This window comes from Eurypyga helias, unplaced genomic scaffold (assembly GCF_000690775.1).
Source record: "Eurypyga helias isolate BGI_N326 unplaced genomic scaffold, ASM69077v1 scaffold4719, whole genome shotgun sequence".
NCBI lineage: Eukaryota > Metazoa > Chordata > Aves > Eurypygiformes > Eurypygidae > Eurypyga > Eurypyga helias.
This window is the reverse complement of record NW_010271284.1, coordinates 1-27,375: the sequence shown is the minus strand read 5'-3', so window position 1 is coordinate 27,375 and position 27,375 is coordinate 1. Positions and strand designations below refer to the sequence as shown.

General features: G+C 42.7%; 1 protein-coding gene across 1 annotated transcript in view; it reads right to left on the bottom strand.

Annotated features, from left to right (window-relative positions):
• SCUBE2 (signal peptide, CUB domain, EGF-like 2) overlaps nucleotides 1-25,943 on the bottom strand; it is a gene marked incomplete at its 5' end in the record, with an annotated part of 39,592 nt that extends 13,649 nt beyond the window's left edge. Inside the window, 15 exons of the mRNA XM_010158747.1 lie at nucleotides 3,595-3,798; nucleotides 4,146-4,301; nucleotides 5,538-5,642; nucleotides 6,371-6,457; nucleotides 7,075-7,191; nucleotides 7,690-7,812; nucleotides 10,107-10,223; nucleotides 12,044-12,166; nucleotides 13,182-13,298; nucleotides 14,830-14,919; nucleotides 15,765-15,881; nucleotides 16,269-16,394; nucleotides 21,987-22,121; nucleotides 25,255-25,380; nucleotides 25,821-25,943. Of these exons, the coding sequence (XP_010157049.1) occupies nucleotides 3,595-3,798; nucleotides 4,146-4,301; nucleotides 5,538-5,642; nucleotides 6,371-6,457; nucleotides 7,075-7,191; nucleotides 7,690-7,812; nucleotides 10,107-10,223; nucleotides 12,044-12,166; nucleotides 13,182-13,298; nucleotides 14,830-14,919; nucleotides 15,765-15,881; nucleotides 16,269-16,394; nucleotides 21,987-22,121; nucleotides 25,255-25,380; nucleotides 25,821-25,943 (1,866 nt within the window). The remainder of the gene's footprint in view (nucleotides 1-3,594; nucleotides 3,799-4,145; nucleotides 4,302-5,537; nucleotides 5,643-6,370; nucleotides 6,458-7,074; nucleotides 7,192-7,689; nucleotides 7,813-10,106; nucleotides 10,224-12,043; nucleotides 12,167-13,181; nucleotides 13,299-14,829; nucleotides 14,920-15,764; nucleotides 15,882-16,268; nucleotides 16,395-21,986; nucleotides 22,122-25,254; nucleotides 25,381-25,820) is intronic.
• Between the last annotated feature and the right edge of the window lie 1,432 nt (nucleotides 25,944-27,375).

Sequence of the window (27,375 nt, the reverse complement as noted above, 5' to 3'; positions counted from 1 at the left end):
AAGTATTGGTGTATCCAACACAAAAAATACCAAATGGAACAGCCAAGGTGTACTTTCAGCTCCATGGGATGTGATCAAGGTATGGCAGAGTTTTATGTAACGGAAAAAGCAGCTAAATTGCTTGTTTCTCCTTCAGTGAAAAGTGCCTGGGGGAAAAAGGGTTACAGTAGATACCAACTTCTCATTCAATATGGAGGTTTTTGGTAAATCAATTTCTGATATGGAATTTCTAGTTTTTAAACAGTTGGTCTTTGGCTGATAAATCTGTCTAAAGCCTAGCTCATACTGGAGAACGAATACTTGTAGCCAGGTTAGAGAAGTAAACTGCATTCTCCTCGGGACAAACCATCCCCCCTTGAAGAAGCACATAGCATTTCCAGCATCCTCAGATAGTTCATCCAGTCTTGAAGCACTGTCATTCAAATACACGTTCTCGCAAGATTCACTTCAGTGTGGAAAGATCCCACTCTGCTATGAGAATCCAGTTCTCTGGGAAGGCTGATGAAGGTGTATGCATTTCCTGTGATACACATTAGCAAAGACCTACTGCTGATTGTTCCTTGGAAGCCAATCACAGGACTTCATGGAAATAATCAACGTGAGCCAATGCTAAGTATGCTTACTCATGGATACAGAGCTCGCACGTAACAGGTAGACAAATGCCACACTTGAACCTCTGAAGCATCAGAAAATCCCAAATAACCGTATGTTAAACAGCAAGCTTGAAAGAAAATACACTACCCTTTGGAATCAGCAGTGAATTCCCTTTTACCATCACAGCTACTTAAGAACAGCAGACATACACATGCAACCATTCAGCATATTAAGAATGATGAAATGTGTTGGAAATGACATCTAATCTTCTCCTGGAGCCTTTCTGGAGCTTTTGTTCTGTGCTACGCCCCACTGCGGACAGAGAGTAAGACTTAAGACAGGAAGGTCAGAAAAAGCACTGTCTCACCAAGAGTGTGAAACCAAGCAAAGTGTGCATCGCGCTGCGATTGCAGGCCAGGTAGGCAAGGAAAACTGTCAGAGCAGGGGCTGGACTTGATCTCTCTCACACTGCTCAGAAGTCATCTACCACAGGAAGAGGGCCAGTATAACACTGAATCAATAAAACCATATCTAACATAGCCATTTTCCAGGTATTTTGTTTTAAAAAACGTACTGGAAAACAATTAACTGAAACCCGCACTTCACTCACTATCTGCAGCACAGAAGACCTGTGAGTCTCTAGCCTCACTGTGTTTCCTCACTGCTTCCTGCTCCTCTGGTCAGACTGACCAAAATTCCTTTGGCAAAGTTCTTCACCTGTCCAGAGACCACCCCCACTACCTGCACTGAATCCACCTGCTGACCTGGCATCTCTTGCTACGGAGTCACTTTATCCCCAGAATTATTAGCATGCCTAGATAAGCAGGGCCTCAATCCTGTCCAGAAGTTCTCAGCAGCTCTGCAAAACAACTGGATCAAAACAAAACAACCCTCCCCTGGTGCCACACACACCCCTGAGCTAACTTCCTCTTTTTCCACACTGTTCCCACTCCATTCTCTTCTTGGCCCACTTCTTAACTCCTTCTGACTGGCAGTCAAAGCAGCAGCAGCCACTGCTGCCCAGTGCTGCCTTCACCCTACACACTGGGACCATCAGCTTTCTTAAGGAAATGAGGCGTATGTAACAGCACTGACTCTGTGTGCACTGGTATGTCCCCGCAGCAACTGTTGAACTTTTCCAGCAATTTTACAAAGGACGCAGAGAGGTTTCACAGACATTAAGTTTCTGTATGTTTAATGTAAGTAAGTGGGGAACATGCAAGTGGAGGAGAGAGACCTTCTTAGCATCCATGCAAGTAAAAGGCTGTGGTGCAAGTTCCATCTCATAGAGTCATCGAATCATAGAATGGTTTGGGTTGGAAGGGACCTTAAAGATCATCTAGTTCCAACCCCCCTGCCATGGGCAGGGACACCTTCCACTAGACCAGGTTGCTCCTGCTTGATCACAGCAAATCTAGGCAAGGATATGGTCTGATTACTTCAGTTGAAGAAAGGAAGATTCATTTAGCAATAGCACCTTTTTAGGCACAACAAACTGAACCCTAAGGCACGAGACCCACAGGCAGTCACAGCTTACCAGTTCCACTGCTCACAGCACCACCCGTTAAGACGTCCAGAGCAAAGTGTGGCAATTCAGCAACAGAAGAGGCTTTACTTTTACAAGTTGTTCTTCAAAACATTTGTCTTCAAATGCTCAGTGCCTCTGTTTTAACCACAGGCACACTAATTGTTCTCACCATATTGAAGAGTTTTCAAGGCATTCTCCAAAAGCCTCCTTTCTCTCTGAACTAGCACAGAAATCTCAGGTAAGCTGTTCATTTGTAATGAGAAATTTAACTGGTTCTGCACCTACCAAAAAAAACCCAATTCTTTGTTGATCCAGTTCATAACTGTAACTCACACTGCCTTCTCTGCCTACAGTATTTTTAGCTTACTCATTGCTGGTTTTTCCAGATGAAATCACAAATGGCTTGAAAGCATACTGTGCTCTCTACAATGGACAGAGCTTTTCAAAGCCTTCCTCCAGCATCCAACCCAACAGCTTGAACACATCCATGTAAACTCATCTTGGTGAGCTTTCCAAAGTTTTTCAAACTTCTTACAATGTTACAAAAAATACCCCACAACCACTACCTTACAGCTTTTTCTGACAGAATTCTTGAGTAATTCCTTAGTGTGCTTGTTTGCACAGATGTTTTAAACAACACCAATTCATTTTTCTATTCTGTAAGTACAAGTTTTTCCAGAGTCAGCAAAACTAGATTGAAAAATCTACTTTGAGGCTGAATGGGCTGCTGCTGGAAGACGTGCTAATTCAATCTGACAAGCATTTTAAAGGCTTGCTGATTCACAAAACCACCTACATGCTGCCTACCCTATGCAGCCTGAATGAGCCGTCATGGTTGTTAGGCCCCTGCTAAGATAACATCTGACCCCTCTCCTTAACTTTTGTGCTTTGGAAGCATTTATTATGGGCTGCATTATGGTGGTGCTCTCCAGTGCCATGATAATTAAGATTTTTCTCAGTACTGGCCTATAAAACCCTATTCTCCATGAATTTGTAACTCTGTCATGAAGATTCTCAGGGACTCAGAGCTTAATCAGCAAAGAGAATGTGACTGTATCAAATTTTGCTCAGCCTTCTCTTTGGAACCAGGGAGAGATGAAATGTTCCCAATTCTAGAAACATAGTGTTACACTAGATATTAAACATAATCTTAAAAATAACACTGGTGATGTCAAGGTCATTGGTGCCTGATGTTACTCTCACGTTGCCTGCCTTTGAGTTTATAGCTGATGCACTGCCTACAGTAACAAAGTGCAGTGCACTGAGCCTTTATTCTGCTCTGTAGCACAGCAACTGCCAACAACACATACACAGAGGGGCACATCTCAGTAGCACAAACAGTAACCCCTACTTCTGCACACACAGCCCTCCTCTCTACTGGAGAAGCATCCCGCGATCCCCCCAAGCTCACCAGACCTGAACCCAACAGTAAAACACACATGATGGTTTGTTCCTAATTTACATTTACTCACCACATCTGTTACCCACATGCAGCTGTCCTACACCACAAGACTGCTGTGGCTCTGATAGCTTGAGAGACTTCCTGGCCACTTCGTGGTCCATGCCAGAGACGCGAACGCGGAACTGGTCCCTGCTCACTGTCTTCCGTAAGGTTCGAATGGTTTTACGGAACCTCTTTTCGGTCTTTTTCCGAGCACAGCGCACATCACACGTGTCTGAAAAGTATCAGGAGTGAAAGCTGCTATAAGTGACCATTCACAAAAGACCAACCAATACAAATCACTGAGAAGGCAACTTCTATGAACGCATCTGAAATCCTTAAGGACACCACCAGCAGGCTAGAAGAAAATTAGTCAGACCACAAGACTTTAATCTCTGGGCAACTCTTTGATCTTCGAAACTATCTCCATTCCTCACTCTTTTTTAAGCAGTAAAATTAATTTTCAAAACAGGAGATACTTTTTATTACCATTTTGCACACAGGTAGAAGTGAAGAATACAGAAATTAAGGAGCAAACAGCAAGAAGCGTCAAACCGCACCTTGGATTATTTTCCAACCAACCTGTAACCTCCTTTCGGCTCGTTTCCAGCTCAAAGTCCACAGTGATAAAAATGTCTTTAGTCGCTGTCAGTCTACTGAGGGCTCCATGAACTTTCTTGGCAGAGCTGCATGTTAGGTTTACATAGTGGAAGCGCTCCATTACTGAATTATGTCTTTCTGTATGAACAAAATTAAAGGAAGCAAAAGCTTGGCCGGCTACGTTATTGAACATCCACCAGTGATCGGTGCGTGTGTTGTCATGAAGAGTTAAAGGGGAACAAATGATTGACTCCACAACCCAGTAAACAAACAGTTTGGCCAGTTTCTCAGCTGGTGCACCCTCATGTAGAATCATGGCTCCAGTGCACCCACAGAAGTACTGTCAAGCTGAGGCTCTGGCCCTAGACAGTGTGCGAGGCACGATTCACTGCCAGGATGTGACCTTGGCTGCAGTGCTCAGCCCCCCTCGCCTGGGCCTTGGTAGCAGGCCCTAATGAACTGCTGTTGCACTGTGCAAAGCACCTAAACCATGGCACTGCCTGCACCAGGCAGCCTACTTGGGAGAAAAAACATTGCACTCATATGAAGCACGTAAAACACGTGTTAGTTTATACTGGTGTTTAAATTAAGTAGTGGCTGCATACACAGGACATTTGGAGACCATTTTCACGGTCTGTGAGGAAATAAGATTTAGTTAAAGGAAACACCCGGAATAAGCTTTGGTTCTGGAGCGTAACACTCTTCACTGAGCATCTAGTATAGTTTCTCACTGTCACCCTTCTAAGGACAAACTGAAATGCTGATTCATCATATTGTTCAGTGACCTCTTCCCCCAGCTCCTTTTTTTTTTTCTTTTTTTGAAATGTACTCCTCCTCCTTTTCTGCTGACTTTATCAATTCCTAGGCTATACTTTCTGCCTTGGAACAGATGGAAGAGCTGACCTCACTGTGTCCATCTGGGGCTGATGAAGTATAAAAGGAAGATGAGAAATGAGGAATAACCCTTTGGCAAGAAGACTCAGCACAAAAGGCTGGGAGGTTCTTCACTGTGGCATCAGACAGTAAGGAACAGGTGAGGAAGGAAAGAAAGGAAAGAAGGCATAGAAAGGAAAGGAAGAAATCAAAAGAGCAAAAAGTATGGTTAATTTTACTGAGAAGTTATTGGCAGTGCTATAAACAAAAAAGGAGGATGGCTTTCCTAGCAAGAGCCTAGGGTTGTCACAGGAAAGTCCTGTGATCTGAAATACCTACTGCAACTATCATGACTGGGAAAGAGGGATACATGAGGTCAGTGAAGGGCAGCAAGTTTGCAATCCTCTATGCTTTGCTTATGGTGCACTTCCTATCAGGAAAACAATTAATAACTCCTGAGCTGTGGCTCTAACCTGCTTACCTGCATTTTTATATTCATACCTGGTATCATCTGTTCCAGACCTTCTTGAAACATCTCAGTCTTTTTCAAACTACATTTTCCTTCATTTAATTTAAAGGTTACACTTATCTTGATGGCTGAAGTATCTTCAGGAAGAAACAATGACATGTTATTTTAGAAAAGAAATAGAAAATTTAGATAACCCTAATGTGACATCATAATGATGACATAAAAAAAAAGCTGATGTGAAGTTCAAAAGCAGTCATGACAGAAAACCTAAAGAGATTCCAACTTCCTCCTCTAGTGAAGCTGGTTCACAACTGGAATTGAAACAAAGTGTGATAGATTTTATTAAAAAAAAAAAAGAAAAAAGAAAGAAAAAAGAAAAAAATAATGACATCAAATCCAGATCTGTTGTGGGGTAAATAAATAAAGGTTAGCTGAAATTGAAGGAGATACTGCCAACCAATTCAGAAGATAATTTATGTCTATATAAAACAGCACCTCTTACATGTTTAGCTTTAAAGGCTTTCTAAACTTTACTGTCCAGCAGCTCAACCTAAACATACAGTATGCTGCCAACACTGTCCAGTTCAGATGTCTAAAAAGAGGCATGACACTCCAGGCCTAGCTGTTTATTTCACTACTGATTTTTTTCTCTTTTCTTATTTTCAAGTCTTAGTTTGATTGATGATGAAGAAGCAGTACAATGGGAATTTCCTGCTGTAATCATGAACTGCAATCACAAGGAAGAAAAAAACAGAGGAAAAGAAGGAATGCAGAGAAGATAGAAAGTTAACAGAAACATCCTTATTTCACAGTTAAGTATTAAGAGAAATCAGTCAAATCATGCAACAGTAAATCTAGTGGTTACCCAGCCAGCTGGATGCATTTGTATTCTGCTGCTTTTTCTTAAGCTGAGATGACCTGCCACAGGTGAGGGTGTAGGCATCTTGTGTTCCTAACAGACAGATCATACAGACAGACAGTAAAGACACAGGCACTGTGCACAGAGAGAAGACTCCTGTAGTACAAAAGACATTTTTAATATGTTGACTGGCAGCAGCATCTTCACCTTTTTTAACAATGTCGTTCATAAAATACTCCACATTGGAGCTTGTCTCTTCTTAAGCTATTTAAAGGGTTCAGGAAGAAAATGCAACATCTCTCCCATGAGCACCGGCCAAGTCTGCGTGCTGTGTCCTGTGGGGTGGAGGGGCTGCGCGGGCAAAATCTCAGACCCCACGCAGGGCTGGAATGCCTTCACCCCATTCAGCAGCGGCTCTCAGGGCCAATTAAGGAATGGCCCAAGGAGCACAGAGAATTCTGCCCTGTCCTCCCCAGCATCAAAAAGACAGTTGCCATGAGAGGGGAATCTAAGGGTAGAGTGATTATAAAAGACAAGGAAAGGGGGGCATTCTTGGGACACTGGCAGGGACCTAGACCTTTATCTATAGTGAAAGAGGAAAGGTCCCTGTTGATAGTCTACCTCTTGGGGCTTCCGTGAGGGTTAGGAGGTTTGCTACTCTTAACACTCTCTACAGAATCATATGTATGGTTTTGTTGTTTTCGACTTACCAGAAAATACCTGGACGTCCGAAGAGCAGCTTAAGAAGCATCTATCGCTCCCACCACTCTTAATGCAGTGCAGCAATACCTTGGGTGACACATTATCAGGCAAGGGACCCTTTACCTCTAAATAGGATAAAACAAATACTCACAAGGAGAAGCAAAATATCTACATACACTCTACTAATAAATCAGCACGCAGCTGCTTTTGTACCTGGTACGTGAGAGCACCCATGCAATTAATATGCTGTTTAGACAGAAAATCAAAGCAAAATAAAATCACTGAGGATCACACAACAGAAGTAATTTCCTTTCAGGTAAAGCTATCATTATCAAACCTTCTCATGCAGGGAAACAAAAGTAAATAGAAGAATGAGCTAGATAAAAGCACAGGAAAGAAAGCATCAAAATGCCTCAAAGTATCTCCTGTTTTTTGGTGTTTTTTTTTTTTTTTTGCTTTTAACCAGCTTCAACATCAGTACCATGAAACCTGACTGAAAAGTGGAATAACAGGAACAATAACTCATACCACTTAGCTGCAGAGATTAAGATTTTCAGATTTTACTACAACCACATGGCCATCAGACACATCAGCAATAGAAATGTGTTTACCAAGCACCTTACCAACACAATCCTTTTTATTCCAGTGTAATTTGTAGTTAGAGTGACACAGGCATTCGTAGTCTCCCAGAGTGTTCACACACAGCTGCTGGCAACCACCATTGTTGACGCTACATTCATTAATATCTACGGAGGAAAGGTTAAAAATACTTTTACAAAGTTACTCTTGACGAAGTTCTCTAACTCCAGTAGGTAAGCATCTACACAGATACTACTTTGTTGGGTTTGGAAAAGATTTTAGGAATGTTATCTGGACACCCACCTTGAAATAGTTTTGTTTTCAGGGAAGTCCCTTGATAAATATTAAAATTGATTGAATGTTGTCATAGGAGAGATGTTAGGTATCTCCTTAACACAAGGAAAAGGAAACCAAATCAAGTCTGCATTGCACTGTGTCTGGTTAATTAATATTTCTAATTTGGAATAAAGACAGATGACACGGACAGGATTCGTACTGATCAATCCTCCAAAGTGCTCAGGAACACTGAGCACATACAACTGCTATGGAACACAATTTGACTCCATGTGGGCCAATATCACCACTGGATCACCACTGTCCCTTTTGGCCAGTTATCCAATTTTGGGGGCTTGTCCCACCCAGTAAATGCCAGCAGGAGGAGAAACTACTGACACCACAACATACTGCCTCTGGTGCCAACTTGCTAGCTGGTACCATTCACCAGTGGTGTATCCCAGGGGTCAATACCATTTATCCTCCTCATTAAACCTCGATGGTGGGACAGGAGTTCACCCTCAGCGAGTTCGCAGATGATACAAAACTGGGAGGAGTGGCTGAGACACACCAGATGGTTGTGCCGCTATTCAGAGGGACCTTGAGTGGCTGGAAAAGTGGGCTGACAGGAATCTCATGAATTTCAGCAAAGGGAAATGCAAAGTTCTGTGTCTCTGCTTCTTAGATCTACCCTGATGACTGCTTCACTTGTCTCCAGTAGCCTTATGACAATTTTTTCTACATAAACGTAGAAAGCTGCCATCAAGAAATCTCTTGTGAGTCCCAGAAAGTTTGTGCAACTGAGGGTACCCATTTCTACATACGCTTTACGTACACTTGTATGACAATACAAGTTCATGTCACTGCTCTCCTCAACCATTTGTTCCCCACCTCTAGATAGGTAATAATTTGGTAGAAAATGCTGTGAAAAAGATTATAAAACTGAGCTGGTTTCAGGGGGAAAACATGCTACTACCACAACTGAGACAGCAGGGGTAGGAATGAGCAGCAGAGGAATAATGGAAAAGAAGGGAACACCTTGCATTGGTACTTCTGTCTAAGATACCACAAAATCGGCCCAAATCTGTGGTTTTCATTAACCTTTTGTTAGGATGCTGTGTGCACTTGTTGACTTTTTCCATGTAGGTCAGAAGGTGTACACTCAGTAGCCCTACCAGCTTTGACACAGCCTGAGATTTCCAGTAGATTAAGGATTTACTATGCTACAAGGATTAACATCATCAGCACAGGAGTATGATATGAAGGGGACATTTAGCAGCCAACAGAAAAACTTCCCTTTCCCTTGTTGATGGCCAAAAGAAATGGAATTAACACAGGAATTAATGAGAAAAAAGACTTCTTTTGGCAACTAGAACACATGAACAGTGTTATTCCCCATTCAGACAGGTTCCCCTGTTCATCAGGACAAAACAGAGTGATGCTGTAGCCCTGTAATTATCTTTGCAGAGTTCAAGAGTGCTCATTCTGCCTCAGAAATAAATAGGTCTTACTCAAATTAAGTAAGCATATGGACTCAGTAAGGTCTTGCCTAGAGCTTATATAAACAGATTTAATTCCATTTATTGTGCAGTTATTCATGTTTGCTCATCTTAATTCTGGAAATTGTCACAGAAATATTCACACCTGACACACTGGGCTTCTGTGAACGTCTTTCTATTTCCTTGAACTTTTCTTGTAGGAAAGAAGTAAAACATTTAAGAGCATTAATCTTGGCCAATGCAAACCAGGGGTACTACATCAGCTAAATTCCAATCCACATCACATAAGGATCTGACATATGCACAGTGGCAACCTAAAAAACTGTAATTTTAAGTCATTCAGAGCTTCTTGTTCTTTAAGTTCTGTTTCACTGACTTTTCACTGAAGTCAATGCAACTTTTGTATGTGAAAAATCTATCAAATTACGGCTTTCATATCTAGGTGCAAGACACGTCAGTTTGTTCTAATAGCCACAGGTGCTTTCTGGATGCAGGGTGGGAAGGGAAAATCATTTGAGGAAAGACAGAAATGAGCAGGATCAATTTCTGCTTTCGCTGTGTCTCTTTATAATGGCAAAAAGCAAAATTTACTCTATATGCCTACTGCATATGCTTGGGCTTGTGTCTCGCACAGACAGTAATTAGATCTGTGGCAACAGCACGGCCTGCAGTGTCTTCTTACGACTCACCTCCACAATGTGTGAAGCCATAGAGCGCATATCCTTTGTTACAAGTACATTCAAATGAGCCTGGATGATTGATGCACGTGTGGTCGCACGTCCGTTCAAATGAGCATTCATCAATGTCTGCAAGTTTTAAAGGGACATGTCAGCATCTTTCAGCCTGACAAGGGAGCACTGATGAGCTAACAAAGTTGGACAGAGAGATGTGCAGATTCATGTAAATGAAGCAAATTCTTTTAATGAAAATAATGTAACATAATGAAATGACAACTTTTAAGAAATCAATTAGCTTGCCAAACAAGCGTTTTCTTAGCAAACACAAAAACCGCTGCTACATTTTTAACCATGATGTTTAAAATAAATTATTTCTCTTCCATGAGAGGAAAAAAAACGCTGACAACACTCCTATTTCTTTAGGAAAGTCCACATAAGGTCTGCAGAAATAGATTTACAAAACAAAGTACTGTCCTTGTTTTTTCTCTCATAAATGAAAGCAAAGACCACATTTTTAACACCATGCCTGATTTAAGTCTGCTGAAAATCACACTGTTCTCCGAGACACACCTGAAGACAGATGATGAAAATAATTTGGTGAATTTTTCCATGGATCCATTATACTGTATATTTTGACTTCAATGTCTGTCTCTAAAAGCTGCCAAGATATCTGTTTTCTCCAGTCAAAGTTTTCTTTGGCATTACAACAATTTTGCACACATCTTTCTTGTAAAGTACAGTATAATAGCCTAACCACAATCTCAGTGAATTGAATGATAAAATGGTAAAATTCTCATAACTTTCTGAGGCCCTGAATGTTTATTAGACCATCAAAAGTACCTAAAACATCTGGGCTAGTACGTTACACATGCCCTGTAAGACTGTTGGAAGGTACTAAAAAGTTCACATCACCATCATTGACACACTACATAGGGTTTTTTTTAAATAATATTTGTTTATTAATGTATTTTAAAGACTTCCATCTTCCTTTTGTCCCCATCACTTCTGTTACTTTCTCCCAGATAGTTTCAAAAGTGTTATCTTGAAGTACGCCAAAGCCCCAAAAAACCCCTATCTTGAAAATCTCATGGTTTTATATTAAGCTTCTTCCATATAAATACTTAGCTTTCTTTGTCTGATTTTAAAAGGATAAGAATGCACCAAAATTCCAGGTGAAAATTATTTTTTGTCATTAGTTGAGCTTTCTGAAATTAATCATTAATGTCAGCTGGTTGTCCAGGAAATGGAATTATTTACCTCCCTGATTGGCTTTACATTGTTTCATACTGTAGCTTTTCCAAAACCACAGACAATGTTGATCTTTACATTTTTATGTGTTTAAGAAGCTTAAACAGAATTGCTGACTCTGTATGTATAAATCATTATACAGACAAGCAAATTTGCTTTGTATGTCTCACAGGAGAAATCCATGTTATCCTAAAAATCAAACAGTTCTATGATGTTTTAGGGAATTGTGACTCCAGTCTGTCTACAGGCCTATGATTTTATAGGTCAAATGTTGTATCTTTTTTCTTTTAAATAATGAACTCATGGCATATGAATGTCCCATTAAGAAAAAATTATTTCACTCAATGAACTAGTCAGGCAGATCTAGTCAGTGAACGAGTCAGTAAGATGGACAGAGACATATTGTCTGTTTCTCCCTGTAAACGATTTTAAGATAGGAGAGGGGGAAGCATTATCCTCATGAAGAGCTTTTTCATATGATGCTATCTCTGTCACTTCCAGATAATAGTTCACTGTGCCATTAAACATACCTCCTACAACAGTATGAAGCCAACTGTATTAACTCAACAGCTGTTTCAGAAAGAAAAAAACAAAGCTAAGGCATGGAAATTACTCTGGAGTCCATTATCACTTCATCATTGTAGAAGATGTCCAAGCCATGCTGATTTTTTCTACTGCTATTGCTTCCCCAGTGCACATACCTTGACAGGACTTCTCATCTGTTAATAATTTAAACCCTTTTCTGCAGCTGCAATCAAAACTGCCAACAGTGTTTTTACAGAAATGATCGCATCCTCCATTATTGGACTGGCACTCATCAATATCTGTAACAAAAAAATGCTTCAGCAAATAAACACAGTACATTCAACATACTTCCACCGCCAGATCCAGAAGACAGCCACGTCCAACCGGTTGGAGAATCCCAGAAACAAAATCTACTGAGACTACTACAAATTTTAAGGAAGATCAGATCCAGCTCTTAGGAATGATCTGGCCTGTTCACGCCGTGACAGAGTTACTTGCTTTCATTTAACATACTGCTGTCAGTTACACTTGGGTACATCTAGTCACAAAAAGACCATTTCGCTAAGTCCTGTTTGGAAACACTGCCCTAAACGCTCTCTAATATGCTTTAGCTTTTTAAGCATCCTCTCCATTTCCTCTTCCTAAGCCCTGCAGAGATCTCAGACGGAGCAGACTGCCTGAACTACTCTGTCCTTTTCATGCCAGCATCAGGAGGAGTTCTTTATCTAACGTGAATTGACTCAGGCATGGGGATTCCATCGGTCTTGCCTAGCAGAATAGTCTTAACATCTAATGACCAGAAAATGTATTCTAATATACAACCTAAATGCCCCTTTGCTCCTTTCCAGTACTCTAATCATCTGCTTGGACCAGCATAAGTGATTCTAGTCACACTTCCCTGCTTGCACACTGACATTTACTTACAGACTGCTCTAGTACCCAGCTGGCTGTAGGTAAACCCGCAGACTGTGGGACTGTAGGCCTGTAAGAACCTACAGGCCTACCTCTCCCAGCACTGACCTCTACTGTACCACAGACCTGCATTAGCTCCTACCGACCCTTCTCTGTGAACAACGAGGCTACCTTGGCAGGAGGGGTGGAAGTGATGAGGGGGAGTGCAGAGCAGCAGAGATTCTCTGCACATGATGCACCTGCTGCAATGGAAGCCGCACGTCTGCCCCTGGCTGCAGTCCTTTCTTATGTCGGATTGCATACTGGCTTTCCTCTGGACACTAGGTTACCTTTGGAGATAAATACCTTACAGCAAGGTGTTGGCATGTATGTGTCCATGAGTTTAAAAGAAAAAAAAATCACCTTTACATGTCTTCCCATCAAACTGGAGTGTGAATCCAACAGGACAGCTGCAGTGAACTCCGGTCGATGTATCTTTACACGTACGATCACAGCCACCGTTATTTACTGCACACGTTTCTAGCCAACAAGATAGAGCTGGTTTGCTCAAGGATATTACAATGGTAACAAGAAACATTATGTGATACAAGGCACAGTTCCAATCACACTGCTATTCAACCACATTTAGTCTAGTATACATGAGCAACTAGTAAATGCATGTGTTGGCAAAGTCCCTGCCTCAGCTATGTCCAGTTTCTCTACCGAGACTGCAAACTAACATACTGTCTCTTGACACTCTCATCCTCAAACACAAATCCCCGTTCCTTGATGATGAGTCTGCTCCTGTCAGTCTGTCTCCTTATGCCCATGCTTAACCCTGACTGACCCTCTGACACTTCCCACCAATGCTCAGACACCTGGTTAAACTCTGCACTACTAAACCCGTTTGCTCCCAGTCACAGTGGATTGCATACACACTGAGCATTCCTTCAGGCTTGCAACCCAGCTGCCATCTCAGCCTAACGTTCCTCTAACCTCCCCCTAGGCAGACCATGTCTAAACCTCACCAAATCTTTCTAGCGAACACCCCCACAACACAGTTCTTCACATCCAACTAAGCAGAAATAACTCGCTCTTCGGCATTCATCCTCTCGTATTCAGTCTCAGCACCTTTTCACTGACTGGAAAAATGCAATTTTATCCATCAGATATTTATGCAGAGAGCTGCAAAGATCATTTTCCATGTCTGCTTTTTGAAACCCTCTCTTTCTAGCTCTGTCTCCTGGTTTTCTGCAGCATCAAGTATACACTACTTATTCTCAAGTTTGAGACCTTCATTGGTTTATTCCCTCCCAGTTTCTCATCTCGTATCCAATACTGGGAAGCTGTGAAGATAGAGTGCCTCCTCTTTCTTCCTCCTTCCACAGAAATGGTTTTGCTTTTCGTATTTTTTTTTTTTTAATGAGGCTGTTCATTTAGATGTCTAAATATGGATTCGGGAGCTCAGAGTTAGCCCCACAGTTTGGAGGGTTTCTTCCTCAGCCTCCATGCTCCAAGACACTTCTGTAGCAAATGACAAAAAATCTAGTAAATCACCTGCCCTGAGACCACAGTGATTGTTTCTCATGACAGGGACGTCCCAGTAGTGACAGGCCCTCAGAGGCTGGCATTCTGTGCCAGATGGAAACATTTCTACGAAGCATAAGATGGCCTTGTATCCTAACACATCCTTCTAGGTGCAATCCATCTCTGGGCCCAATTCTCTTCCATGCAGAAGTATACTTTCAAATGAAGAGAAGCAGGGAAAACACTGCTTCCTCCACAATCACTTGGATAAAACTGTAGCACAGAAGGGATTGTAGTGCATTCCCATGATGAATCAGAACCATGGAAACATACACTACTTCAAGGGCAAGTTTCTGACACCTCTACTGACAGTCACAAACAATGTTTCTTATACATTATGGAATAATATTATTTCCTTAAAAGGGACTGGAGCATCTTTGGCAGAATTCATCCCAGAGCTATGACAGTTACAATAAAAACCCCCAATTCTTCAATCTAAAAGGTTTCAGAAAACAGCTAAATTATATTGGATAAGCACTTTTACCCATAAGCAACCGTCGCTTCACCCTCTTGTCCACATCAGATCCTGCTGTAGTGTTTCCCTCAGAAATTTCCACAGCAGCCTCTTCCCGCTCTGTAAGGAACATGAAAAAAAAGCAAATGAGTAAAAGTGCCCTGACCAGAAGCTTTTTCTGATACCCAACACGTACACACACGAACAGCTGCATCGCTCACTGAATTGTCAGAGACAGTCGGGACTGATGAGGCAGAAATAAAATTTAAAAAAAAATAAAGTAATAATGAAAACCATTAAGACCTTTCAGTCAAAACCATGAGAATACTTTGTTTTTGTTCCTTCCTTACAACCCCGTTTGCTTCAGTATTCTTAACAAAACAGAAGATGTGCTACGGATGTGGTGAACAGCAACAAGATGAAAGAAGTAATTGAACTGTCATGAACTGCTCTGTTAAGACACACTATCATCATCTATCATGAACTAATACAAGGACCAGCCAGTTACGTCTGAGCATTTGATTTCAATCAACAGACAGCAAACTCTTCCAGAGACCGGAAGAGTTTATAAATCTTAAAGTGCTTTCTTTACTGGGTAACTGCCTTGCAAAAATTGTCCTTTAATTGAATTCAGAGTTTGGGTTTTATCAGACATACTGCTTGGTTACACTCTCTGGCTCGTGCTGTAGAAGAAACTGAGCTTAAAATATCCTAGGGGGAATGGAATCTTCTTTGGTTAGTGACAGGCTTTGTGCTTCAAAGGGACCAGTGATAATTACAGACTGCAGTAGTATTAGGCAGCTACTTAGGTAGGGAAGCATAAGTTGCCTGGACCCAATCAACTCACTCATGCACCAGCAGGTTTCTCAGTTTTGGATTTGCTGACATTTTCTACCCATACTATTATGAGGAACATCTAGAGTTAGTCAACAACAGAAAACTACTTCCCTCCACTGTATACTGACCCAGGCAGGTTTTCCCATCCACATGCATGATGTACTTGGGGTGACATCCACAAATAGGCCCATTATCAGTATCATCACACGTGTGTTGGCAGCCACCATTTCCATGATTACAGGTTACTAGGAAGAAAACACAGGTTACATCTCAAGTACTTCCAGCATCTTTGAAAGACAGGGTGCAATTTTGTCTCCATCTGACCATCCAATACACTTTCCTAACATGCCCCTTTCCTGAAGAGCTCTGAGACTGAAACACTGCAGAGCTTAGTGAGCTGAACTTCCTATCATTATGAGCCACGGTGCAGCTCCCATACTACAGACACCGTAGCAAGCAACAGACTGGTGTGACAGCGTCCAGCAAAGCCACTGATTCTAGTTTAACTCAGATGCACGCCATTTAGGCGTGTCATCCCAGTTTAGCTATAACATACCAAATCCCATATCACTGCAAACAGAACAATATTGTTCACTTTGGGAAACCATAAGCATATGCAGAATGTTGCATACAAATGCAGCTCCTCTGGTTCTTGGACAGTTCAAATCCTGGTCGGCATTCACAGGCAACTCCTCCCTTGGGCGTTTCTCTGCAGATGTGGGCACAGCCATGATCTTTATTCATGCAGCTCATGCCTTCTGCAAAACAGGACAAGCGCAAGAGCATCCTCAGCATCTTTGCGTGCAGGCAACAGTCAGACAAAGTCAGTTCAATGCACACACAGACAACAGCCTGCTACTTCTGGGAAGACTCCACAGTGTTAGGGCAAGAAGTATAAGCTTACAGATGGGAAAGACGGAAAGTCTAATCCTGCAAAGTCAATGGCCCCAGAGTTTCTCCATCTGTGATCTTTTCTGTGCCCAAGTTCTTGGACTGCAATGTCAAAAACCAATATCCCTAGATTTGTACAGCATCTGCATTCTCATCCAGTGCTCTCACCTTATACCAGTGTTCATAACATCCCCACCCCCCATTTTCTTCTATAAAAATTGCAAGGTGGCTGATACCTGGCAAGATCAAAGCCTAAAGCAAAGTTCTTACTTCTCTGCTTACAGAGCAGTTTTTTCTGCACTGACAGTCACAAACATCACCCTTATTTCAATTACTGGCCTACAAAGCAAATTCCCAAAGTCAAAATCTACCTCAGCAGTGACCAAGTAGTGACCAGGCAGACAGGCAGGTTGTACTTGTGCTGTATGTCAATTCTCTTTTTTGTTAACCATTTTGTTTTCTTTTTTCCTGATTTTAATAAATAACTCCCAAAATAACCCAGCTGGGTTCTATATTTCCACACACCTCCCCAGATGGACAGAATGTAGTGCCAGTGCCTGCTTTAACCAAATGAAAAAGCAATGTGACACTAGTGACTTTCACCTTTTTAGTACACCTCCTAAAAACATCCTGTCATTTTTGTCTCTGACAGCTCCACACTGTTCATGCACCTGCACTCAATGACTGACAGACTGTCTTGTCTGAGCTTTGCAAGAAGTTAAAATCAATTAAACAGGGAGGAACTGGCAAGATGGTGGCCCAGTTTGTACACACACAACTTAAAACTACACAGCAGCTGGCCAGGTTATCAATGGGATCGTTAGACCAAAGAATAGGTTTTCTTCCAACAGTACACAACAGATTTTTGCTGAAGTCTTCCACAGTGCTACAAAACTGGGAGACAAGACAACCAAATGCTCTCCCCAGGCATACAGCGAACACACCCCGGCCATCAAATTCTCTGCCTTGGTGCATTTGGCTTTTATAAGAAATGTCACACCAAAATGCTCTTTCTCCTGAGTAAGAAGACTTCATTTGAGAAGACCAAGTGTAGCGTACTTCTGCTGCAAGGGCTTCTCCCACATTTCCTCAGTGAACTTCTACTGAGTTGAGCAGATGCACAATTAGTGAGAGAATGAAAAGGGTGACCGTGCTGCTAAAAAAGGGATTGTGTGAACAATTCCACACCCTATATATTTTTTTTAAACTTACACAGCCCTTTTTGCAGCCTTACTACTAAATGAAACGAACCCACTGTATTGGCAAGCAGAGGTCAGCTTGTCACCATTATTCCGCTACGCTTCAATTAGATCCTTGCTCTGCACACGACTGTTCTCGCCCTCTGAAGCACAAGTTACCGTACCCTTTGTCTATCAAGACAACTTTAAGCAACAAAAGAATGGATATTTCCAAGCCTAGATTATTCTGCTCTACTGGCTTTTTGATTCCTTTCCCACAGCGAGGACTCTGCTGTAGTCTAACAAGACAATGACGCTTCGAGTCCTGCAGCACAGACACAGCCCAAGGAGCCCACATGAAAGCTGTCATCCATTATTGTGCTGTCAGTCAAGGAACAGGGCAACCTATGAGGCCACAAATTAGCCTCATTAACTCTTGTGTTTTTGTGACATTTCCGTTCTTAAGCACGCAATATGATTCGGTCTGTTAGCTCGCAGGCGTTGGAAAGCATTAAGAGAATTAGCAGCTTAGGTTCTGTTAACAAAGTTAGGGTTTTTGTCTCTATTGAGCTACCAAAGGGGAAACTGTTCAAGCCAGTACTTCGGTAAAGCTCACCAACATCAGACAAATGGTTTAAATGCTCCATTTGGGATTGCTCCGTTCTGAGTGAGCAGAATTCAATCAGGTCTCCACAGAGAGCTAACACTGCTCTTCCTAAACCACAGCACATTGTAATAACAAAGTACCCACTGTGGAACAAGGTACATGACCAAACCCACCAAAATACAGCTGACCCAAAAGACAGCATTTCACAGAAGATACATACATCCACAAATTCTAGCATTTCCAAAGAATATTGCTACTCAGCTCCATTTCCTAAGATGAAAGAAATGTCTGTAGAACCACAATCGCTGTGTGACTGTAAACCCCTTTGTGGACACAGTCTCCCAGGCCGCATTGTTCCAGAGCTGCTGCAATGTCAGACTGTGATAGAGAACCAAACCCCCCAAAAATTTTGGTCAAATCCCACCATACACTTCCCAGACACAACTTCCCCTGCAGGAGACCCTGCCCTACTGACACACAAGCATCCCAGGAGGGATGAGCCTCTTGATGGCCACCACACTCACAGCCAAGAGAGCTGCCCCAGAAGACCCCAAACTAGAGGAGTCCTTTCTGACGGCTGGACCTTCACAAAGTTACCCAGCAAACCTCAGTGAGATCTGAGCGCTCCTGTCACTGGCAAGGACTGTCACAGGCAAAAAAAGGTCACGATATTTCCCTGTCTGGTCATGTTAAATTAATTGTTTACATGTATGATCCGTGTTTGAATCTGTCCTTTTTTACACAGAAGATGGGACATCATCACTAATCTGCTAAGAACATTAATGCTCCATTTAGGGCACATTCAAGCAGACGCTGAATAGGACAGAGGGAAAGGATGCAATTGTACAAAGAACTACAAGAGATTCTCAGCAGCAGCCCTCTAACAGTCGAACGGCGAGGAGCATCAGCACAGCCAGCGAACAGGAACGCGTTAGTCTCTTCTCATGCTTTCTACACCCTTGTGTTAAGGCAATTTTTTCCAAAAAGCTTTCTAGTTATCACTGTTCTCTGCAGTCAGAAGGACTCTAAGAGCAACAGCTGAGACGGTCCCCTGTGTACAAGCTTTCAGTCCATACAGTGATCTCAAACGGGGCTTTCAAGTCCAATTCACTCCCAGTCATTCAGCCCAACAAGTAGATAGCTATGACTGTGAAATATCACAAGGGAGAGCAGCAAGATTTGTCATCCATAGCAATAGCAAGCACAAGATGTACTACATACTTACTCATGAAAAAAATATTTTTCTTCAAAGTTCTGTATTTTCTAATATGGAGCAAGTTAAACACAGAAACAAGCTACAAGCGCATGGCTGCCCTGCCATCCGCTGTAACAGCCTCCCACAGCAAATCTGTTCTCCCACATATAGAAGAGGAAGAGCTCATTCAGAGCAGACAGCCAAGAAAAAGAAAACAGGACTGTGCACAACTTCAAGACATCCGAGTTCCTGTGGTTTAAGCAGGGGCTAGACAGAACCATCAAGCCCCTCAGAGCACCCCTGTGCTTCAGAACAACAGCCACACCCAGTGAAAAATCACCTTTAATTAACAAACTCTAATAGCCACCAGACCTTGAGTCTCATGTCACAGTAGGTGACAGGGAGCCCAGAGGATAATTGCAGATGGACCTGGAAGGGCAGATGACTCTTCAGCTCCCGTATCACACTGGTCATCAGGAGGAATACAACAGCCCCAAGCCTCTCTATTTGTCTTATCTCAACTCCAGTTCACTCTTTTTCTGTGTATGTAAGGACCAGTATTGCAGACCACTAGCAAGGTCTCTCAAGCATTAATACATGCACTCTCCTAACTGGGCTGGGAGACCAAGAAGGAAATATTCCTTCATATTACAGACAAGAAGCTAAACTGAATAGGTGGTCTGGGCAGTAGGTACCAAATGCTGTTTAGATCAATGCTGTGAGGTCTCAAAAAAGATAACTAATCAGGTATATATGCTGAGAGATGCATACACAAGGGCAGAGCATAGAAGGCCCAGCAATGAGAAGAAAAGCAGAGAACAAAGCGAGAGGAAAGATAAAGCCAGGAGATGTGGCTTATAACAGACCTGCCCACCCAAGGGGAAAAAAAAAAAAACGTGGGGAATCCCGCAGAGTACTTCTTCACAGTAATAGGGTGGTGGGAGGGAAACAGACATGGCATGATAACGTGAAAAAACAGCTTTTCAAAAAAATAGAACAAGCACATCTGTATTTTGGTATGAAGAAAAAATATTTCAGGCAAAAACAGTAAGAGTTTTTTTCTCAAGACTGGCAGCCGTAAAAATATGTATAACTTAGTAGTTTTTTTAGGAAAAAAATGTAGCTTTTTTCCTCCCCTTGCTTTTCGTAAATTAAGTGGAAATTTGTTATTATGGAAAAAAGGCCTTCTTTGCCAAAAAGGTAAAAGAAATTAACTGCATCTTTAAAAATAACAGAACAGAGGTAGGATTCCAAATGTACGATTTAGAGAACAAATATGAATGACAGGAAATGCTGCTGCTGTCAGTTCAAGAGAGTAGAATGTACTCAAGTAGCAGCAAATAAGAACAGAGACTTGGAAGTTTTTCCTCCCTTGGCATCGGAGAAGACAAGGAGTTCAAGCAACTGATTTTCATCCTCAGATTCATCATACACAAACACACATCACTGCCAGCAAGGAAACATGATGGGAAATGCCTTTCCCCACCACTGCAGCCTTCCTGCTTGTCCCCACTCCTGGCTCAGCTCCTGCAGTGGCGAGCGGAGCAATGGCCTGAGAAATCACAATGCACCAGCAGACCCCCGCGAGACCTCGCCCAGAACCAGAGAAGCTGAGAATACAAATTCTTAATTCAAACAAAAGATCAATTCAGCTACGTCAGACGACAGCCGCCTCAGCGCACTCATCTGTGGATGGCCATATATGTCTACAAATGTTGATCTCTTCACTATGGGGATTTTTAAAGTGAGATTTGTTTATTCGTGCTCAGATTCCTCTTATAGTCATGCCAACGATAAGCTTTAGATTAAAGAAAGCTTTGCTTTTCCCTTTAAATTCTTCTTAGTGAGATATTCACTGTACAGTTCAATGGACAATTCCCTGATCTGAACAACCACTTTAAAGTATTCCCTAAGGGCATCCAAAATAATTTTGTTCAATCTCATGTCTAATTAGATATCCAAGGCTCTCTGATCTCTCCAAGGTCGCTTCATAAAGGTTTCATTCAAAACAAAGAACGTAATTTGAATACCTCTGGGGCTGACAAACAATAAATCTCTTAGCTGAAACCTAAACACTGTACAGGGAATCTCAAAGGTACCTGAAGGTAATGCAGGTACTGGCCCTGTCACCAAAGCCAATGGAAATAGAACTCACTGTCCTTCAATTTGTTGCCATCCCCTGGATCAGGACAGAATTTAGCAGCACAACAGAGAATAAAGCACATTGGGAGTACAGCAGTACAGCCTTTAACGAGCACAATACAGCAGACATACAGGTGGGATCAAAGGGGCAGAGGGATGTGAAGTGTCTTCAAAGTCACTTAGAAGATTTGCACACACTGCTCCTCTTAAAAGGAGACAGGACTTCAAGACCCTTCACAGCTTTCAAAAACTGAACCTAAAAATACTTTTGAAGCCGCTTTACAGAGATTTTGCAGTTAGCTTCTGTCGAAAGCTCCTGCTTGGTGCCTGGAGGTACCTTCTGAGCGGTGGATGCACGTATGCTGGTTATCGCTTAGAAAGAACCCTTCCTTACAGCGACATTCATAGCTCCCCACGGTGTTGACACAAACGTGCTGGCAACCACCGTTGTTGACCATGCATTCATCTGTATCTGAAAGAGAGGGAGAAAAGGACAGAAGGATTAGCTTTGCACCGACACCAACACACCCGTACTGGCAGCAGCCGCCAATACGCAGTACAGACAGACATCTACTTGGTGTGTCACCTCGCAGGCAGCTTAGACACCCCAGGCTAGCCTGTTGTGTTGTCACCCTTGGGAACGCAGATTTCTGCTGCTCTTCTTGCCTTGTTCACAGTTTGCTCTGTCAGCCACAGGGATCCCAAGGAATCCCGGCCGACTAGCAACTAAGGCAAGAGTAGCCTGGGTGCAGCCAGAAGCAGGGCTCCATACTCCACCTACATGAACGCACCCTGCCTCTCAGAGCAGCTGGACAGTACTACCACTCGGCAGCCCAGAACATTTACATTGAGGTTGAGCAACCATACGTGGGGTTGCCTCGCTCAGTGGGAAATAATTTTGGCTCCAAACCCATCCAAGATATAAAAGGTATTTTTCCAGAGAACTCTTCATTCTGAATCAAAGGCAGAACAAGCAAAATACAAACCTCAAAATAAGTTTCACTTAAAACCTATCCCCTGCTCCTTACTTCTCCTCTAGCTAGAATTCACACATCACATCTCTTCTGATGCTCAGCTTGATTTATTATCCTCCTCCCTCAACTCCAGGTCATCACCACTTACCATCAATGCTGCTGTTGTGCTACCTGACTGCAGACAAGGACAAGAGCAGAAGCTCTGGAAATAGCTTTGATGTTGGTTTTGCAGTATTCAGAGCTTCAACAATACCAGAGAATACAGAAAGGCCCTGCTTGCAAGGTAACCGAGAGAAACAGAGTAGATAAACTTCAGCTAAGCCTCTGAACAACAGGATGCTCATCCCAATCTCCAGTTCTTTGGAATTTTACCCCTTAATAAGTGCAGGTTTTTGTAACCACTACCAGCAAATCATTTTCCTACCCTAATTTTTAGGAATGTCAGTCTGACAAGGAAGTAAAAATGTTCAATCTCTTAAAAAAAAACCAGGACAAAAATGCTGCTGAGGCAAAACATTGATCTCATTTGCAAATTCATATGGAACACCATGTTTGCTCCCTGTTCTGTTCATTGTTCCTGGGCTAATAGCACAATGTTTTTAATTTAACACTGTAGCATTTCTGGCATAAAACAGCTGTTTTCTAAAAAAGGAGAAAAAGAGAGGCTTTTAGTAAGAAGCATAACAGCATTACAACAGATTTAATTTCTACTGAAGGCAATGAGTAAGCCAATTGGATGCAAAAGAATGTGACCTGCTGCAGCAAGAAGAGCGGCTGACATATCTCCATCACAGAGAAGCGGAGTATTTCAGAGTTGTACAGTGATGTGAATGTGCAAACAATCATGAACAAACAGCCACCATGAGCCTTTAGTACTACAGATTTGAACTCCGGCAGATGTTTCTGTCTTACAGATCTTGGATAGCTTACAAAAAAACTAATCTCTTTCCAACAAGTAATTGTCTATTTGGCTTAAACCCAGGCACACAGCAGAGATCTTCAAAAATAAGGGTGAGAGGAGGGCAACCCTGGCATGAACAAAGTAAATAAACAGATTAAGAGAAGATGTGATCCAATTTGCTACATACCAAAATATTTATTTAAAGTTTACATCTCAAAATTGGCAGATCAATGGTAAAAACTTCACTGTATGTCAATGGCATTTTATTTCTAAAAGCCTCCTATGCAATACTGAGCAGCTTTGCAGTAGCATAGCAGGTGGTAGATTTTGGCCTAAGTTATGTCTAGGTCTTACTGATCACAAACCAGTCAGCTGAAGTATGCTCTAGAGGGGCTACTGGATACAAAGAGAATACACCCTTAGGTGGCATTCTAAGAGGCAATGCATTTGTTCACATTCAGCCCTTCATGCTAACCTCAACCCACCTCTGCTGCCTGTTTACACAGGAGAAAAAACCAAGATGGGCTGCCTATTACTTTAAAGTATCAGATATTTTGCTTCCCTCCACTTTATTCAGTAAAATACTTGGAACTCAGTGACATCATTCTCTCCTCCACTGACACTGTAATAAAGTTAATATGGGCACGCACCAGGTTCCGGCAGGTGAAACCCAACACAATCTCACTGGAGACTCCAGAGCTTTTCTGATTTGTCCCAGCAGAAGATACACCCCAGGGATGGTCTGATCCCCCAGCTGACATGCCATACACGAGTGGGAAATACCCAGCCAAGCTAACTACAGTCTTAAAGAGCACGTTTCTCTGACCGGCATGGGCACGGAAGTCCACCCGGGCACATCCACACTCAGTGCAGCAGAAGAGAGCAACCGAGCCATCCCTGAAATGAGACACAAGGGGTAGCCGGTGTGGGTCCTGTCAGCAGGACAGCTTCATCAGCATAAGGCTCTCTCTCAGGGAAATAACAGCAGCCACACAACACACTCCCAACAGCCTGGCAGCTCATGCATTTCTGTACACTGCTGCACTGTGTGCTGAAGAACACTATCACAGTAAAACCAGGAGGTCTTGTTACCCATTTTTTTAAAGATTTTCACCTGCTGGCGCACAAAAAGAAAACTATCAAGGTCTTAAAGAAAAGAAAAAGAGCGTGAGTGTGTGGGAGTGTTACCAGGATTGAATACATTTCCAGAGTTGCATACTTTGCTTCAAACTAACCACCCAGGGAAACTCCAAGCATTTGGCTTAGTTCCTCTGTACGTCGATGGTCTCTATCATACGCAGCTACTCCACACTCCTAATTGCCCTTTCCTTACACCTGCATGTCAGGAAGTACTCAGAGAAGCCCACACATTATAGGTGTTTGAGAGACATTTCTAAGCCTGGAAAAACACCAGAGAACTGACCCTAAAGTAACTTTGGAACAGAAAAGACAATGATAGCACATGTTCTTGTACATAAACTCATTCAGGGTAATAATAGATATCACTTCACACATTTTAACCCAAAGCACTTAGCAGAAACGTAGCACAAGAAAGAGGAAGGAGCCACACTGGGATGGTGCATCAGTACCTACAACTCCTTAGTCGCACAGGTAACATTCCTCTCCAGCTGAGCTGATTCAGCCCAACAGACTGCCACGCATGTCCCACAGATGCAGCTGAAGAGTTAGGTTAGCAACCCACCCGCTACGTTCATGAACACACTTCTTACCCAGGCAGTTGTGGCCATCATGAGCCAACATAAAGCCATCATAGCAAGTACAGCGGTAATTTCCTGGAATGTTGAAACACTCGTGGACGCAGCCTCCGTTGAAGTCGTTATCACATTCATCAATGTCTAAGGAATAAAGCAAAAGTCAATATGATGGATGCTTACTTGAGTGTTACAGACAGAGAAGTGACTGCCTAAATGCGAGCAACAACTGCTGTCTAAAACCATCACTGTCTTGCAAACAGACTACGCTTAACATATTACTTGCTGAATGTTTCTGAAGAGTGACAAAATGCCCCGAGATTCCCATGTAGCTTTACCCTATCATTTTTAAGGCTGCTGGTTAATCAACAAACGAATTATTAGACCAAGTGGTATCACTAGGTGAAAAGCCATGCAATGTTTGCGGTTGGTTTTGTAAACAAGAAGTAAATCAGGTGAAGAAACGATTGCTATTTTGATTTAAAATCATCCCCTGTATTCCAAGCCATTATATTCAATGGCTTTGTCTCCTTAGAAATACCTCATGCTGACACAGGCAGAGCATAGCGCTTCCCTCACGTTACCTTCACATTTCTTCCCTTCGCCAGTGTAACCCACTTTGCACATGCACTTGTACAGCTTGGGGGTGTTCTGACAAATAGCATCTGGGTGGCAGTCGTCAAGGCCCAGGGCACATTCATCCACATCTGTGAAAGGACGAGATTCAGAGGGATGTCAGAAGGTGGAGAACAGGGCATGTCTCCTGTACGCGCCACTGGCGAGACGGCCTGTGGCTGAGCACCTGCTGTGCGTGCACGTGTGTCATACGTGTTCGTGAGTCAAGACAGAAACATGCAGAGACCGTATCTGAGCTTAAATGTGTATAGCACTCTACCTGCATATAGAAGGATTTGTATGCAATTCAGATCAGTTTGTGCTAAGCATTTGCACCCGCTTATAAATACATCCAAAATAACCCAAAATACTCTGTTATAGGCTCCCCGAGATTTAGCTGACGGTTTCACAGAGATTCATTACAGATTGTTCATCTTTCTGGTTACCAAAAAAAGTTACTGAAAGAGTTTTTGATAACATCTATAACATCACCCTTCAGGAAGCCTAATGATTTTTAAACTAGCCAGGGGAGTTTAGAGAAACGTACTTTCAAAGTCACCACCAACACATTAGAAGACAGACTTACCATTAAATAGATGTATAATTTATAAATAAAGCCATTTTTTTTAAATACAAGATCAGTGTCTGTTGACCAGCACTGCCAAATCACCTGGTCAGCCACCACAAAGCACAGCATACTGAAGCAAAATATCCAGGTGGAAACTTCAGAGCAGAAAAAATGAAGAGAAAGAGAAACACCAACAGGGGGAAGTCCTGGAGATGAAGAAATGTAGACAGAAGAGGAAGAAAAGTTACAGGCAGCAGAAGACATCAGCTGAAGGTTTTCATACAGCAGAGGAGAATTCCAACACAAACAGGAATATTTCCAGCAACTGGCTAAAAAGAACTGCAGAAGCAAGCACCCCACACGGGTACGAAGAGTGGCTCCTAAACATGAGGATGAATTGCAGGAATATCAGCCCAAGGTGACTATTTAAACAGTCAGCCGCTTTTTATACTGGGGATCACTTTCCAACAGGGAATTTCAGCCAGCACCTCTCCATTTACAATTATAGCATTCATCTCTTTTTTTTTCCCCCCCCCTCCCCAATCACAAATATGCCCGTAGGTGCAGCAGCAGTTGCCAACTGCAGCAAGTTATTCCCTCGGTTTTCACTCCTGATGGTGTTTGGCAGCGGGAAACCAGGCAAAGCGCCAGCGCCAGAGCAGCAGTGCTCTCCCGGCTCTCGGGGGTGCTCAGGGCAGCAGCGAGGGGTCCCCAGGTGCACCAGCTCCGACACGGGGAAGGGGGGAGCAGCCGGAGAGCGCGGCACAACCCGCTTCCTCACGGCGTGGAGAAGTCAAGCCACCAAGTGAATTGCGGGAGCAGGGCATGCAGGGAGGGGTGCAGGCAACTGCTGAGGGACCTCGAGCTAGCGAGATGCAGGCAGATGGGGCAGAAGGGGCAGGAGAAGGGGCAGAAGGGGCAGAAGGAGAAAGCATCGCCGGCGGCGGGGCCGGCCG